We start from the raw sequence: 17,618 nt of genomic DNA on the forward strand, positions 1-17,618 counted from the left end.
GCCAGGCGCCCCGCCCCCGTGACGAGCGCGCGCGGGGCCTTCGCCCCTCCCCCCCCGCGCGGCGCCCGCCGCGTTCCACCCGCCGTTCCCCGCCCCATCGCGTCGGGGGCTGCCCGCGCAGCTGCCTGACCGGAGGGCCCGCGGCGTCTGCCTCTCCGGCCCCCGCCGACGGATCGAGGCGGCCCACCCAGGGGGCGGGGGTGCCGTTGGTGCCCGTGGCCGTTGCGGAGCAGGTTGGAGCGGGCGGCGGGCGGCGCCGTGGGGACAGGCGCGGCAGACAGCCCGGGGCTGGCGGCGGGGGCCTGGAGGGGGAGGACTGGGTTGCGGCGGGCGGAACGGTGTCTCCTTCACTTCGCCCTCCACCGCGGCAGCCGCAGCCCGACGCCGAGCGAGCCAGGCGGCCTCAGCTGCGAGCGGAGCGGCGAGACGGCCCCCCCAGGAGATCACTAGGTACCGCGGCGCCCGCCTCACTCCGACCGGGGGCCTCGGCGGCCAAACGGGAGGCCCGAGCGGGGCGGGGGTCGGCCCGGCTCCCTAAGATGGCCGCGCGGCCCCGCGGCCCCTCTCGGTCTGACCCCCTCTGGCCCCTCCGCCCCCTTGTTACTCCCGCTGACTGCACTTCTTGTCCTTCCGCAGACCACCTCTTCCCGCGGCCTCGCCATGGCGACCTACGGACAGAGCTGCGCGCGGCGTACGTAGAGCGGGCTCTCCGCGGGCTGGGGCGGTGGGTTCTGGGAGCCGAAGCCTGCGGGCCAGATAACCGCAACTCCTCCGTCCCCCCGCTCCCCGTTTCTCCGGGGCCTTGGGAACTCGCCCTTTGCGGTAGCCACTCCACGGGCCCAGACTCCCGGCTCCGCGGAGGAGGGGCAGGGCTGCTGGGCTTCGGATAAAGGGACTAGGCCGGGGGAGCCGGTGTGTGGCTGCATTCACCTGCAGTTTTGGGGTGTGCCTTCGACGAACTCAAAGGCAAAAAGTTATTGTGGGGTTCGGGTTTTGGGGGGACCGGATCAGTCACTTTTCTAGAGGAAGTAGTAACTCCCTGCGAGAGCGCAAGGTCATCACACGTGCTCCTAAGGGCGTGGGCGCCCCTTGCAGAATGAATGAGCTGGTGTTCGCTCCCGTTGCCTGCCCTTAAATCGCGTGGCGTTGGCCGAGGCGTATCACATTAATGTGTTTAAAATGCCACTTAATACTTAGTGTAGACAGTTTTGACTGGGACATAGACGGCTGTATTATTTCTAAGTTCAGTTTTTAAATTCCCAGAGTATAATGCACCTTCCTCTTCCCACTCCAGAATGTGTTGATCTCGGCGAGGGTACTGAGGGACACGTGGAGGAGAGGACCTTGTCTTAGGTTTTCCCTCTGTCTCATTTGGTTAAATAAATGAGCCCATTGCAGTGCGTTTTGGCAGATACATCTGGAAGGATCGATGTATATGTATATGTGTTTGATTGTACTGGTCCTGTCCTAGGAGGGGAGGCTGTAGGCACTGCAAATTTAGGAATAGAAAGTCTGTGTTTCTTTCGGAAGGAATTTCCCAATTTGTATAGTCACTTACTGTGGTTATCCATTTTAGAAATAAGCCTTTGTTGGAGATTCCTCTTTTATAGAGCTAGAGGGTAGTTTATTGCAACTTCTGGTGGTGTCAAACACACATCGACACTCTCCGGCCGGAGGACTCCCCGAGGCCCCAGGCCTGAGGCCGCCGCTGGGATCGCGGGAGTAGGGAGACTCCGCTGTCCTCTTTTTTATTTACTTAATTTATTTTGTCCTTGTTTCAATGTTTGAATAAAGCTGTTGGTCTAACTCAAAAAATACCCCAAATTGGACTGCTTCAATTTATTTTCCGTATTTTTTTATTGGACTGTTTGAATTTACAATAGCAGTGGGTCATTAGCTAGTTAGTTCTTGGACAGAAGTGGAGAACAGAAACATTAACACTAATGTTTTCTTCCACCAGCAATGTGTATTCCTCCATCATATGTTGACCTTGGGAAAGCTGCCAGAGATATTTTCAACAAAGGATTTGGTAAGAACTTAAAATTGTTTTTTAATTGGAGGTGAAAATGTGTGTTTGGATTGCTTAGTGAAGTTATTAATTTCTACAAATTGTAAATATCTTGCTGCATTAATTATTCTTTGGATACATTTTAGATAAAATTTCTGTTAAAATAGTTCTGTAACAGTCCACATCCCCCTCCACCCCAATTTCCACCAATATTCTTAAACTGTAGTTCAAGGATTTTACCTTTAAGAAAAACAACAGCTGTGTTTTCATTTCTTTCAGATGTAGTTTAAACCTTGGTTGACTAGAATTATTCTTGTTATTATATATTACTGTTTTGGACTTTTTCAAGGGAATTTGTTAAGTGAATTTGTGTTGTGTTTTTTTGTTTTTTTCTCTTAAAGAGTTGGGTCCACAACCTCCCCCCCCCCTTTCTACTTTAGATTATCCCCCCAGTTATTTAGATTATTAATCCCAAGGGGGGAGATAACCCCTTTGCCATAAAAGTTCTAAATGTTTATTGTAATAAACTATTGCTATTCTGAGATTTGAATTGATTCTCATTTTAGGTTTTAAAATGGTTTGAAAACTTTTTTTTTTTTTTTTTTGTGCCAGATAATACACCAAAACACTAGGCAAAGATGCAGAGATGTTCTGTTCTTTACATGTCAGTTTACTTAGAATAATTTAAAATTTTTCCTGAAGTGTGTTTCAACGTATATTTTTATCCCTCCCAATATGTGAATTCTTGATTCCTTTTTTAATGTATAGTCAACTATTGTTATAATTTGCTCTCTAAGGTTTTGGGTTGGTGAAACTGGACGTGAAAACAAAGTCATGCAGTGGCGTGGTGAGTGTTAGTTATCCAAATCTAAGTTCTGATGAGCCTTTATATAATTTTGTATCCATAAAATATTCAAAACAAAAATGTCTACCCATTTTATTGTAAAGGAAAGGCAGAAGTTAATTGTATTTAAAGGGATTTATTTTGGCTTTGGCCTTTTTTCATGTGGTCTTTTGCGGTACTACTTTGTATGCACAAGGAACTCAGTAAATACTGACACTGGCCATGTAGGACTCTATGCAGTAAGATTACAGGCTTGAAGACCAGGAACCTGTTACGCATTTTCATAACCCTTTCTTTCAATACCTATTAAAAGCATTAAGAATTCTGGGTATAAAAGTATTCAGTGACTTAAATTGAGTGTACTAATTCTCTCCTTTGGGGATATTTTCACATGTATTTTATGAATTCAGAGAATCTTGATTTGAATATTTTAAAAAAATACATATTTTTATTGATTTCAGAGAGGAAGGGAGAGGGAGAGAGAGAAACATCAGTGATGAGAGAGAATCATTGATCGGCTGCCTCCTGCACACCCCCTACCTGGAGATCCAGCCCACAACCCAGGCATGTACCCTGACCAGGAATTTAACAGGGACCTTGATGTTCACCCACTGAACCACACTGGCCAGGCTTGGTTTGAATATTTTTAAAGAGGTTAATATTTTGGTATTTGATGTCTTGATTCTGCCTAACAAATTCCCTCAAAGGGAGAAAGGTAAAATTTTGTGTAATTTTTTTTTTCTCCCTCTAAAATTTGTTTTGAGATTGTTTAGGGGATGGGGTATAGTGTGCATATTGAAATTATTGGTCATTTTGATGAATTCTTGGTGTACGTATTAATTATCTTAGTTCATTCATGTAGCTGGTTTTGAAATTAACTGTGTTATAGTTTCTTAATGCCTAGACTTGAGTTTCTGGAGTTTTATATTTGTCATATCTGTCAATTGGTTTCTTTGGTTTGAAAGGAAGCCTGAGTATTCAGTGTGGTTCAGTGACTTATTTGTTTAAGATAACCTGTTTCAGAGCAATGACTTAGGGTTTATTTTCTTGTTTTCCCACTCTTAACTTCTTAGAAACACTTGCTGCATATTTGTTGAAACACAAAAGGCCTCCTCAAAAAAAAAAAAGTAAAGACAGTCTTTGTGTTTAAAAGCCTATTTGCTTTTTAAAGAAACAATAAACTTTAAACTGGGGAACAATTAGAGAAGTATATCTAGTACTAGATGGTTTGATATATGAAACTGTTGGAAAGGAAGGGCTTACCGTGGACAGGGTTAAGGAAAGTTTTATGAAGTTAGGTTTAAGATCATGAATATAAAGGAGCTGGATTATATACAGTATACTATAGTATGTTTCTGTTGCCATTTACTGTATGTAATTCAACAAGTATGGTACTGATCTTGTACTATGTACTTGGCTCCAAACAAGTCCCATTAATGGCTGGTTCTGTTTTCTCACCTGAACTGCAGAAATGTCCAGGCCACCCCAGAACGTAGAAGCCTAAATACCTGGTGATGAAGTGAAGGTCTAAGCTCGCCAGTGGTGTCACATCTGGCCCAGTTTTGGTTCCACAGTGTGCTCTTGGTTTTGTGTCTTGAGCTCTTAATCTATGGATTGATGGATGGTAGTGGGTGGGGCCTTAAGAATCATTAATCATTGTCACTCTGGAGTAAAAATAGCTACTCACACACATTCCCCATTTCAGGTACCTGCTACAAGAACTTGCTCCCTATAACTTTAATAATGCTTTCCTTTTGTGTAGAGCATGTGAAAATGCAGTTTTCACAGTGTCAGTTCAGTGTAATCCTCCAGAGGATTATATTGTAACTATTGGCCGGTGCACGAAATTCGTGCAAGGGGCTTAGCCCTTCGGGCTTGGTCATCAGGAGGGTCTAGCTGTTTGGTCTAATTAGCGTATTAGCTCTTTAGATAGGACTGAGGAAGCTGAGTCCCAGAAAAGTTAAATGTTTTCCTCAGTGTTTCATTTAGTGAATAACAAATGCATGCTGGGCCTCCTAATTTTACAGCCAGTGTTCTTTACTAACTTACCAGTGCTTTTTAGTATGGACATTGAGTACCAAGCTTTGACTTGAAATTCCTGTTTATGAAGACATTTAATTTCAGGAGATTGTGTACAAGACCTAAGGCTTTTGAGTCTATTTTACTGCAGAGCAATTTAGGCAAATGTTTCTCCCACTGCACAGTTTTTTATGTTTCCTCTGCAGGTATCACAATTTCAGGTTGAACTTCTCTTCTTAGTTCAGATGAGCTGTCTTTTTTAGAAGTGGCTTTCCAGTGGCCAAAGCCATTATTATCAGACAAATTGTGAGTCAGTATCCTCAGAGGGCTTTTTAAAATATTTTATCTTGGAAGATTTCAATTGCCTGCCTACATACTAGCTCTGAAACATTACTAGATTTCTGGGTTATCAGTGGCAGATTTAAAATCTCAGATAAACCCTCCTCCATATTATGCCTTCCTTTTTAGTTGGTGTGCAGTTAGGGATTTGCACCTTATTTATATTTGCTATAACCATAAGATTATATAATGTACTTCAAATTGATTCCTGTATTAGATTTCTTCTGCTGATATCTGTTGTTCATAATAGAGTTTATATTATGCATGATATAAACCAGTTGTAGAGCAAATCTATAAATCCTTTCCCCTGCTCCCCTCCCCCCCTTTTAATTTGTTAATCCTCACCTGAAGATATTTTCTATGATTTTTAGAGAGTGGAAGAGAGCGGGAAAGACAGAGAAATATCATTGTGAGAGAAACACATCGATTGGTTGCCTCCTGCGCGCCCTGACCAGGACCAGGGCCTGGGCCAGGGAGGAGCCTGTGACCAAAGTATATGCTTTTGGCCAGAATCGAACCCAGGACCCATCGGTCCACAAGCTGATGATCTATACACTGAGCCAAACCGGCGAGGGCTTTTCATCGACTTTGGGGTTTTTTTTGTTTTTGTTTGTTTTGTTTTTTACTGATTTCAGAGAGGAAGATAGAGGGAGAGAGATGGAAACATCAATAATGACAGAGAATCATTGATTGGCTGCCTCTTGCACGCCCCGAACTGGGGATCGAGCCTACAACCCAGGCATGTACCCTTGACCGGAATCAAACCCAGGACCCTTTATGCCACAGGCCGACACTCTATCAGCTCTATCACTGAGCCAAACCAGCTAAGGCTTTCTATTGACTTTAGAGAGAGTGGAAGGGAGGGGGAGAGACAGAAAGAAACATCAATGTCAGACATATCAACTGTTTGCCTCCCACACGAGCCCTAGCAGGGCTGGGGATTGAGTGTGCATCTGAGGTACATGGAATCGAACCTCTGGGACCTTTCAGTCCATATGCTGATGCTCTATCCACTGAACTAAACTGGCAAGGGCTCCCTTTTTAATGAGAATGTGAAAGATGGTTGGAAAGTCATGAAACCTGGTGAAGATCCTTTTTATCTAACAGAAACAAAATATTGGGATTACTAAGAATTTCGAAAAAAACCATTTGTTCAGTGTGTGAATTCCTACAGTGGGATACTTTCCTTTAAAGGACTTCCAGGAAACAATTTGTAATAAATGCAATATCTGTTGTTACAAATTTTTATTGTAATGATGGGATCTATGATAACCATAGTGGCTTATTTAGTTTTTTATTCAATATCAAATATATTGGATATAGGGCCAAAACATTCTCTCTCCTCCCCCACATTCCTCCCGTACTGATTTTTTAATCCCAAATAAAAACACCTTGGAAGTTTCCTTGAAAGGTGTACAGTTTGTTCATTTGAGAATTAGATACAGGTTAACTTATCATTGGTTGGAAATGTCAGCTGTAAGTAAGGTAGCAGTTATTCATTTACAGGCTAATTTTTCACTCTTGTGTATACTGAGTAGTAGAAGGTAGGAATATTTGGCAAGCTAGAAAAAAAGGATTAGTGAAGCTAGTAAGTGTTTCAGTGGTCTCTCTCTGTGTGTGTGTCTGTAAGGTAGTGAGTGGATTCTTAAATGCTTATGAGGAAGTTCATGAAGTTATTTATTGTCTTAATAGGAATTCTCAACATCTGGTTCATCTAATACAGACACTGGTAAAGTTACTGGGACCTTGGAGACCAAATACAAATGGTGTGAGTATGGTCTGACTTTCACAGAGAAATGGAACACTGATAACACTCTGGGAACAGAAATCGCAATTGAAGACCAGGTAACATTTTGAAAATGTGTTTTAATATTAATCATTTTATTTTTGTATTTAAAAAAGGAAATAAAGCTGCAAACATTCTTTTTCTTTCAAAATAGATTTGTCAAGGTTTGAAACTGACATTTGATACCACCTTTTCACCAAACACAGGGTAAGCATGGACATTTTATCTGCTTTAAATTCAAAAGCATTCCTCTTCTGTATATTTAGGAATGATGCATATTTACTGTTTGATAGCTTACCCAGACCCCTTGTGGCAAATTTCTGTTTCTGCCTTTGGAGCATGAACACTATGGTTGCCATCATTGGCTTGCCTTCAACTATCTGCCCGTTTTCATTGTGGTAGTAACTTGGGTAATTAACGTGTTTCAAATATATGTTTGTGATGGATTGTCAGATATGCAAAGTAGCCTTCCTTTGGTGGTGGCAGTCTAGTTATCCCATGTTTGCCTTTGTCTTTTAATTCGTGAGCTATTTTTTTTTTAAATTTTTATTTTATTATTTTTTAAAGGCAGAATTTGTTTTTTTTTTAATATATTTTTTATTGATTAAGATATTACATATGTGTCCTTGTCCCCACGTTACCCTCTACACCCCCCCCCCCCCTCATGCCCTCACCCCCCCGTTGTCCATGTCCATTGATTAGGCCTATATGCTTGCATATAAGTCCTTTGGTTGATCTTTCCCCCTTACCCCCACCCTCCCCTACCTTCCCTCCAAGTCCCGACAGTCATCAGCTTATGTTGTTCATTATATTCCACAAATGAGTGAGATCATGTGGTATTTATCCGCTCTCCAGTTCCATCCATGCTGTGGCAAATGGTCAGAGTTCCTTTTTCTTCTTCCTCTTCTTAAAGAATACCTTTCAGCATTTCATATAATGCTGGTTTGGTGGTGATGAACTCCTTTAGCTTTTTCTTATCCGTGAAGCTCTTTATCTGACCTTCTATTCTGAATGATAGCTTTGCTGGATAAAGTAATCTTGGTTGCAGGTTCTTGCTATTCATCACTTTGAATATTTCTTGCCACTCTCTTCTGGCCTGCATGGTTTCTGTTGAGAAATCAGCTGACAGTCGTATGGGTACGCCCTTGTAGGTAACTGACTGTCTTTCTCTTGCTGCTTTTAAGATTCTCTCTTTATCTTTTGCTCTTGGCATTTTAATTATGATGTGTCTTGGTGTGGTCCTCTTTGGATTCCTTTTGTTTGGGGTTCTCTGCGCTTCCTGGACTTGTAAGTTCATTTCTTTCACCAGGTATGGGAAGTTTTCTGTCATTATTTCTTCAAAAAGGTTTTCAATATCTTGCCCTCTCTCTCCTTCTGGTACCCCTATAATTCTGATGTTGGTACGCTTGAAGTTGTCCCAGAGGTTCCTTACACTATCTTCATATTTTTGGAATCTCTTTTCTTTTTTCTTTTTCGGTTGGGTATTTTTTGTTTCTTTGAATTTCAAATCTTTGACTTGATTCTTGGGGTCCTCTTGTCTGCTGCTGGATCTCTGTAAATTATTCTTTATTTCAGTCAGTGTATGCTTAATTTCTAGTTGGTCCTTTTTCATGTCCTCCATGGTCTCACTATACTTATTGAGGGATTCATTAAATTTATCGGCGGTTTCCATAAAATTCTTGAAAAACCTTATAAATGTGGCCTTGAACTCTATATCCAATCGTTTGCTTTCCTCCATTTCTGCCATTTGTGACCTGTTTCTTTGTCTCCGCATTTTGGCAGCTTCCCTGTGTTGATAGAGTGGCCCTGTGCGCCAGGTGTCCTGTAGGGCCCAGTGGCTCAGCCTCCCCAGTTACCTGGGGTGGACACTCTTGGTGCACTCTTGGTGCCTTGGTTGTTGTAGAATCACTGTGAGGAATTGACCTCCAGGCCAATTGGCTGTGAGAATCAGCTGTGTCTGAAGTGGGAGAACTTCTGTGCTGAAGACACCCTTCTGGGGCAAGACTTGCTTCAGTGGGGCTTTGGTGCTCACTGAGTCTGCTCCCTGAGTGTGTCCCTTATGGATCTGAGGAGTTGCAGTCCGGATGGTCCCCCTCTGACCACTGGGTACAGTGGCTCCTGGATCTAAGGAGGTGCTAATTCAGCCTCTGCCTGAGGCCACACAGCAGGAGCCACGAAGAGGCTCAGCTGTGAAGCAATGCCAGCCGCTGCGGGGCCTTGGGCCTTCTCTTGGAAGTTCCGGGTCTGCCTGGCTGGGCTGCAGTTAGGTACATTCACATGCAAAAGCCTCTGCCGCAGCCTGGGTGGGGCGGGGTCTCAGGGAATCAAAGGGCGGATCAGGGAGCTATGGCCGAGAGTCGCGGGTCTCAGTGTCCCGGTAACGGCTGCAAGCACCTCTGAGGGAAAGCCGCCTTCAAGTTCGCCCGCTGCCGGACAGACCAGCTTCTCCCCGTATGAGACCTGGGTCCCCAGAGACTTCCCGGAACCGGAGTTCAGAGCAGTCGGGAGTTTGTGATTCAAAAAGGCAGCCGCGTCCTCAGGCGCCACCCCCTTTCCTCGCACACGCGCCGCGGTACCTCTGCACTTCACCTCCGCAGCGCCTCTGGCTCTCAGCGTGCTTCTCTTTCCTTCTAGTTGTAGAATTTACACTCAGCCAGCCTTCCTGTTGTTCTGGATGATGTTTGCTCAGTCCTTTGCGGTAATTTTCAATTGTTGTGGGAGGCGACAATTTCCCGGTGTTTACCTATGCCGCCATCTTAGTTTCTCCCAGAATTTGTTTTTATTAAAAAACGCTCGAGACTTTAAAAAGGCCCAAAGATGTCCTGTTTTTTTGTTTGTTTTTCTTGTGTTTTTATTTATTTCAGAGAGAAAGGGAGAGCGTGAGAGAAATATCAATGATGAGAGAGAATCATTGATTGGCTGCCTCCTGCACACCCCTCCCCTCCCCCTTACTGGGGATGGAGTCCGCAACTAGGCATGTGCCCTGACTAGGAATTGAACCGTGATCTCCAGGTTCATAGGTTGATGCTCAACCGCTGAGCCACAATAGTGGGGCTAGATGTCCAGTTTTAATAGAAGATCATACTAAGGTGGTGTCTGTTGGTTTTCCATTACTAAGGCATCGATTTGATCCTTGCTAATGAAACCCTGATAATTCTAGTTGGGTGGTGGTAATTTCCTGACTCCTGACATCTTTCACAAAGTGGCCATCAGCTCACCAACGGTGAAAAATGTAATACCAGAAATAATCACAAACGCTTGGCAGATTCTACTTGAATATCCTTTCTGCATCATTCTTCTAAACCAGTTCTAATGATATCAGTTTAAGTATTGGAGATCCTGATGGGTGTCATCTGCAGAGACTGGTATTAAATGCAACTCTTTCAGGACAGAAACCAGCAAACACCCTTCAAGACAACACACACACACACACATATATTTTGCCTCTTATATGACTGTCCTGCTACTTTTTTTTATTCCAGTTATACTGCAGTTTACCTAGTCTGTCTTAACCACTCTATGCAGAAGTTATGTAAATCTTTCCCGCTGGCATCCGTTTTAAGTCCGTTTGTTCTTTTTCCAGAAAGAAAAGTGGTAAAATCAAGTCTTCTTACAAGAGGGAATGTATAAACCTTGGATGTGATGTTGACTTTGATTTTGCTGGACCTGCAATCCATGGCTCAGCTGTCTTTGGTTACGAGGGCTGGCTTGCTGGGTACCAGATGACCTTTGACAGTGCCAAATCAAAGCTGACACGGAACAACTTTGCAGTGGGCTACAGGACTGGGGACTTCCAGCTACACACTAATGTGTGAGTATTTCTTTGTGGGATTTTCTGATGTAAGATCTCAGGATGACATTGATGTCTTCTGTCATTTCTTATTAACGTAGGTCAAACCTAAAGGATTTCTTTTAGCATATAAAGAGATCATCCTTGGGCATTTCTAGGGTGCCCATCAAAAGTGAATAGTTAAAAATGTTAGAAGAGGCTAAGACATTGCCAGATTCTACTAGTGCATTTATTTGGCTTATTTGTCCATGATGTGTGAGGTGCTGATTTGATAGGATTATCTGAAATGTATGGTGTTTTTACCTAACCCACATTAGATGTATATGTCAAAAGGACTGAAAAATAATTTTCTCCCTTATGACAAAATAATGCATTGGTAAGTAATAATACAAAGAAGAAAACCAAAGTTTTCCATAATCCTATCATGTAGGTATGTAATCTTTGTTAATTGTTAATGTTTTACCTTTTTATACCAGTATGTGTATACATAAAATACATACTGAAAAGGCTGTTTTATAACCCTTTTTCTTCTTAATACTAAATATATTTTGATCATTTCCCTATAGCATTATGTGTTCTACAACATGATTGGTAATTCCACTGGATTTATTTGACCAATCCTTGTTTTTGGACATAGGTTGGGAAAAGACCTTTTAAAAGGAAAATTTTCAGTGGAACACTAGAGACCCATGTGAGCAATGGCTTTTATTTAAATGTAATGCTACTACAATATCAACCTAGTGTCTTAGACATTACATTGTCTGTTCTAGATTTATTAATTTAAAATATCTTATAGCAATGATGGGACAGAATTTGGAGGCTCAATTTATCAGAAAGTATGTGAAGATCTTGACACTTCAGTAAACCTCGCGTGGACTTCAGGTACCAACTGCACTCGCTTTGGTATTGCAGCTAAATATCAGTTGGATCCCACTGCTTCCATTTCTGTAAGTACTAGTATGGGCTTAGAACATAATGGGTTTTTTGATTATGGAAATTAACCTTTGGGTCTATTGAATTATGTTGAGAATATGAACTGTGGTTCACAGTATCCCCAGTTTACACACAGATTGGGCTGAGGACTTTGAATACTGCTTTTTTATGGAGACTGTTAGAAATTTGATAATCTAGGCCACAGTAATCCTCAAAATCATGTAACTAGTAACCCTGAGCCCCAAGGCTGTCTAAGCCCAGGGAAGCCAGTGTTTTGGGTCCTGGGTAGTTCTCATTCCTGCTGGGGAGTATATACTTCAATTGACACTCTGACTTTATCTTTTTATTCTTTGCAAAATATCTTCAGATTTGATCTCAGTGTTCAGTAGTATATATGCCATTTTGTAGTCAAAGAAACCAAAACTTGGAGAAAGGACTTAAACCAGTACTAAGAAGCGATGGAAGGGAGGAGTAGAGCCAGGATAGGACTGCATGTCTTGATTTCCTTCCTGTCTAGGGTGACCAGCTAGGTCATTCTGCTTTGCCTGGGCCTATCCTAGTTTTATCACTGAAAGTTCTGCATCCCAAGGACTCCCCCTTCATCCCAGTTTACCTGGGTCAGATGGCCACCCTCATCCTGTCCTTAGGCTCTTTCTTCCTTCAGTCACAGTGGGTTGGAGTAGGAGGGAGTGCAGCATCTCAGGGCGTAGAGGGGCTGGCTCCAATTTCAGGCAGATCAGCAGCTGCTCCTCTATCAGTTGTTTACAGGCCAGGGACTGCCTGTACCCAATGTCCTGGGAATGAAAGCAAGTTAAACCTTTCATGAGAATTATTTGTTACATAAAGTAATCTTCATTTCTGAAGACAACGTTGTAATAATTTAGGCAGTTAAGTTTTAGCCCCATTCTTGTTTTATTTTAGCACAGTTGAAATCAGAGAGAATGAGAAGGACCCAGAATGCTTTCCCATTGGCAAGGCAGTGGTTCATTGATTTTCCCCATGTTTCTAACTGCACTGTAGCAGGATTCACACAGCACACTACTCTGTGATAGCTCCATTGTTACTCTCTTCAGGCATATGCCTATGGCACCACCACAGATTTAATGCCAGCAAAAGATGCAGCTCTCTTATAGTCTGAAATGGGAAGGGAATTGGGGACCTGTGTGCCATTGAGTGGCACACGGGAAATGTATCTACCATTTCCCACCTAAGTAGTGCTGCTGTTGCCCCAGTCAGGCATCACCCGAACGAAGTATTGCTTAATGCTGCATCACAGTTTCATGGTTGACTCTAAAGTAGTAGGAACTTGAATCTGATTTCTGAGGCTCTTAAATTTGTTGGGCACAAGATGGTCACTGGTGGTCCATTTCTTTCTGAGACAACTTACATGGTGGTTGGTGGCTCATGAGAACTTGGCTGTTGTGTCAACAGAATATAAGTGCAGTTTATGTGACAGCTGCCTGTATAATTACATCATTTCTGTCTCTGGATTGGGCTGTGGTTTTTTTGGGGGGTGGGGAGGTGGGGGGTGGGGGTTTAATTTTATTGATTTCAGAGAGGAAAGGAGAGGGAGACAGATAGAAATAGCAATGATGAGAGAATAATTATCAGCTGCCTTCTGCATGCCCCCTACTGGGGATCAAGTCTGTAACCCTTGTTCCCAGACCAGGAATTGAACCATGACTTGCTTGGTTCATAGGTCAACATTCAACCACAGCCACACCAGCTGGGCTTGGACTGGGCTAGTTTGATGTTACACTTTGTAAAAGAGTATAGACATCAAATCATTTCTAAGTCTGTTTTGAACTCAGAGGCTGTCTGTTATCTTTTACCATAGCGTGCTTAGGCCCTAGAGATGGCTTAATGATATTAGTGGGAGAGGATGCAGCTACTTCTTACTGTGTCTTGTTCTCCGAGGTTCCTTTCAGCCCTTGAAGGTCTGTGACTAAATCCTAAAATAATGAATTGTGCAAGGTGGGCAGGGACCTGGATTGGTAATGATGCTTCATTGATACGTCTTCTCACACCGTCTAGTTAATCCAAGACTCGAGTGTTAATGAGAATGAGGTAAAGGATTTAGTCAGTCGTATTCTTAGAGGAAGTACTTAGCATTTGGAGATTTTGAACATCGATGGTTTTGATTCTTTAGGACGACTTTTGAAAGTGCCGTGTCAAAGTTATAAATTTAAACTTCACATCCCACACTTTGAGACTGTGTGTGTCATACAGCTGGTGAGCCCAGTGGACTTCCATTTACCGCATTTTGATGTTTATTTTTGCTAGCTTAGACAACAAGGATGATTCTTATGAGAATGCTTAGGCTCTTACGCTATATGGACAATTTGGGGTCTGTAGACACATTCCAGTAGATAGGTGAGTGTTGTGTCCGATTGGCAATTTGACTTTGAGTTTAATGGACAAGAATTAAGTGTTACCTGGTTTTTGTTTGGCTTAATAACTAATTACATTTTATTATGTGAGTAAAAAGGCTGAACACTATAATTGCTTGATAGGGAAACATGTAGGGGCTTTGTCTCCTTTCAAAAGTTTTTCTTAATAGTGTTTGCATTTTATTTTAGGCAAAAGTCAACAACTCTAGTTTAATTGGAGTGGGCTACACTCAGACTCTGCGGCCTGGTAAGTATTCTTGATAAAGTAGGGTTTTTCTGATAGTGTTATAAAAGCTAGTTTTCATTTCTTATTTTACAAACCTTTCAATCACACAAAATTGACAAATGAGTACAATGAATGCATGTTTACTTTTGGCCAAAGTTTTGTATTTTCTTTTTTTTTTTGCTGGGCTCTTTGGAAGCTGCAGCTATCATGACGCTTCCCTAAATGCTTCAGCATATCTCCTCAGAGTAAGAACATCCTCCTGTTTGCATCATTCAGTACCGTTTTCAGTGATGCCATATTATTATCCATTCTCTAGTCATTTTCCACACTTGTACCTGAAATGTCTTACAGTAATCTTTATTTCTTCAATCAAAGTTCACTCATTGCTTTGGTTGTTCAGTCTCTATAATCTAATTTATTTTACATTGTATTTTGAGCCTTGCTGTATTCTCTGAAGCATTACTTCTCAAACTTCAGTGTTTGCATGAATCACCTGGGGGATCTTATTAAAATGCAAATGCTGTTCTTACAGCTCTGAGGAGTTCTGTTTTTCTAGTAAGCTTTTAAGTGATGCCAGTGTCCCTGGTTCTTGAACCCCCATTTGGGTAGTAAGGTTCTAAGGCACTAGGACAGCGATTCTCAACCTGTGGGTCGCGACCCCTTTGGGGGTCGAACGACCCTTTCACAGGGGTTGCCTAAGACCATCGGAAAACACATATATAATTACATATTGTTTTTGTGATTAATCACTATGCTTTCATTATGTTCAATTTGTAACAATGAAATTGGGGGTCACCACAACATGAGGAACTGTATTAAAGGGTCGCGGCATGAGGAAGGTTGAGAACCACTGCACTAGGAGCTTCTGCCTCCAAATAGGGCTTTCCACTCACTTCCCGTATCCACATTCACCACATTTATTTTATCTTTCCATGTCTGTATATAGAATCCTTTTTTTTCACATGCCCTTATGAATTATTTAAATGTGTGTTTTATAGATATGTAGACACGTCAGCCCTAGTGTGTATATCCCGTGTAAGACATTTTTCTTTAAAACTACAATACCATTCTCACAGCTAAGAAGATTAACATTAATAATATTTGATATGTACTGTAGTCTATTCAGATTTCCCCACTTGTTCCCAAAATGTTTGTAGTTTTTCCTTTCTAGGATTCAATTATGATTTTCTTTAGTCTGATAGTATGTTGAACATTATTGCATCTTCTAGAGCACTTTGTACTTTATAATTAACATTTTTATGTTCTGTGACTTGATACCTTACCCCGGGATGGTGCCAACATAATTCTCTCTGCTAGCTCAGGTATTCACAAGTGCCCTCTGGTGGCTGGCACTAACATGTCATCTGACAGGCTGAGGAAAGTGATAGGCAGGCTATGGCACAGTAAAGAAGACTAGATTCTCATGAGGTGTTTCATGCATGTCCTGGTTGTCTGCTTCTGTTTACAGGTGTGAAGCTTACGCTGTCTGCTCTGGTAGATGGGAAGAGCATTAATGCTGGTGGCCACAAACTGGGGCTTGCCCTGGAGTTGGAGGCTTAATCCAGCTGAAAGCAACCTCTGGGAATGGATATCAGAAGATTTGGCCTTAATATATTTCCAGTGTGACCAGCAGGCTTTTCTCCCTCCAAGAAGGTGATCAAAACAGGATGAGCTAAACAAGAGCTGTGTTTTAAATATGTATGTAGACAGTTACTTGTTAGCTGGTTTCTAGTTGAATTGGTTATCTAGTTACCAATGCGGCAGTCCTGCAGTCACCTATACATTATTTAATGTATTTAACTGTTAAATGCGCTACCCACCAATAATGAAATAGACCTTTATGAAAACTGTACAATTGTGTGCATGTTGTTTTTATGTTCCTTTTAACATTGAATATTGCCATTGAATGAAATGGATCAGCGGATTTAAGATGAGGTTAAATTTTTCTTGTTAAATTCAACTATTAGAATAACTTTTGGTATTCGAAAATATGACAAATTATGAATAAAATAACTATACGTAATTAATGACTCCAAGTATTTGCAGAGTTAAAAATTTGCTAGCTAGGGTTAAATCTCCCTGGTTATCTAGCTAATAATTATTTTTTTCCAGTGAGCATTTTGCTCTTTACCAAAACCTGTGCCACAAACTTCTGTGTGTCCCTAGAGTAACTCCCTGAGCTTTTTAGATCACAATAAAGTAAGAGGATACATGCCTTTTACATCTTCAGCTTGTAAGTTTGTGCAGAATTACATTGGATCATTGTTAACCCCAGGAGGCGGTGGAGAGGAAGTGATGAAGGGAAGTGCTAGAAGTTTTATACACACACCATACCCCTATGAGCTATTGCTATGGATAATGAACTAGGCCCTAAGTTAGGTGGGATGAGACTAGGTGTAGGGAAATGAAATAAGGTGTAGACAGGATCTGGATCCAGAGGTACGGTGAGAGGAGGATATAAGCCCAGTGAGAGGTCATTACTCATTTTCCTGACTGGAAAGCTTGGGCCTGAGTTTGGGACCAGAGGCAACATCTTCAGTCTACGTCAGCCGTGGGCAAACTACGGCCCCCGGGCCGGATCCGGCCCGTTTGAAATGAATAAAACTAAAAAAAAAAAAAGACAGTACCCTTTTATGTAATGATGTTTACTTTGAATTTATATTAGTTCACACAAACACTCCATCCATGCTTTTGTTCCGGCCCTCCGGTCCAGTTTAAGAACCCATTGTGGCCCTCGAGTCAGAAAGTTTGCCCACCCCTGGTCTATGTGGCCCATGGCCTTCATCTGGACTTGTGCTGCATAATAGAAATTAGTAGGTAATTTTGGTTGGAAAAGTACGTAAGAAGTTTTTTGATGGGAGGATTAGTTTGAAGGATGGGTATAAAAGTTAGAGAAGGGGAGATTTGTTCAACAAATTCATTATACAGACCTGAAGTACAGATAAAGAACAGATAAAATAGAGTGCTTTGAGACTCATTACCCAAAAAGTGATTGTTGCTGAAAATTTCCTGGTTAAGAAGAATGCGATGAGGAGTTAGAAGCCTAAGTTAACCCCTAGAGTGCCGGGGAGCACGATCGCGCTCCTCCTGTCTTTCGCCAAAAGTGCCGGGAGCGCTATCAAAGCTTCGAAACGGCGTCCAGTTCTAAGTCTGCTTTTATTAGTGATGCTGATATTGCTAAATATGTCAGTGTAGTAAAGGTTTCCTTACGTTTTTGAATATGTATCTTCATTTACTTGCAATTGATAATTTTTTTCCTAAACTGCTGTAAAATCAGCAAAAA

At 42.0% G+C, this 17,618-nt stretch overlaps 1 protein-coding gene across 2 annotated transcripts; it reads left to right on the plus strand.

Annotated features, from left to right (window-relative positions):
* The first annotated feature begins 245 nt into the window (after positions 1 to 245).
* Positions 246 to 16,553, plus strand: VDAC2 (voltage dependent anion channel 2). Of its 2 annotated transcripts, XM_036337189.1 has the most exons (10): positions 292 to 450; positions 637 to 691; positions 1,961 to 2,029; positions 2,806 to 2,855; positions 6,903 to 7,055; positions 7,151 to 7,203; positions 10,580 to 10,807; positions 11,583 to 11,733; positions 14,299 to 14,356; positions 15,804 to 16,553. In XM_036337189.1, the coding sequence occupies exons 2-10, from the start codon at positions 661 to 663 to the stop codon at positions 15,893 to 15,895; spliced, it is 885 nt and encodes a 294-aa protein (XP_036193082.1). In that variant the 5' UTR covers positions 292 to 450; positions 637 to 660; the 3' UTR covers positions 15,896 to 16,553. The 2 variants fall into 2 exon arrangements, with proteins under 2 accessions (XP_036193083.1, XP_036193082.1); XM_036337190.1 differs by lacking the exon at positions 2,806 to 2,855 and having other exon boundaries at positions 246 to 450.
* The last annotated feature ends 1,065 nt before the right edge of the window (positions 16,554 to 17,618 follow it).

This window comes from Myotis myotis, unplaced genomic scaffold, assembly GCF_014108235.1.
Source record: "Myotis myotis isolate mMyoMyo1 unplaced genomic scaffold, mMyoMyo1.p scaffold_m19_p_15, whole genome shotgun sequence".
NCBI lineage: Eukaryota > Metazoa > Chordata > Mammalia > Chiroptera > Vespertilionidae > Myotis > Myotis myotis.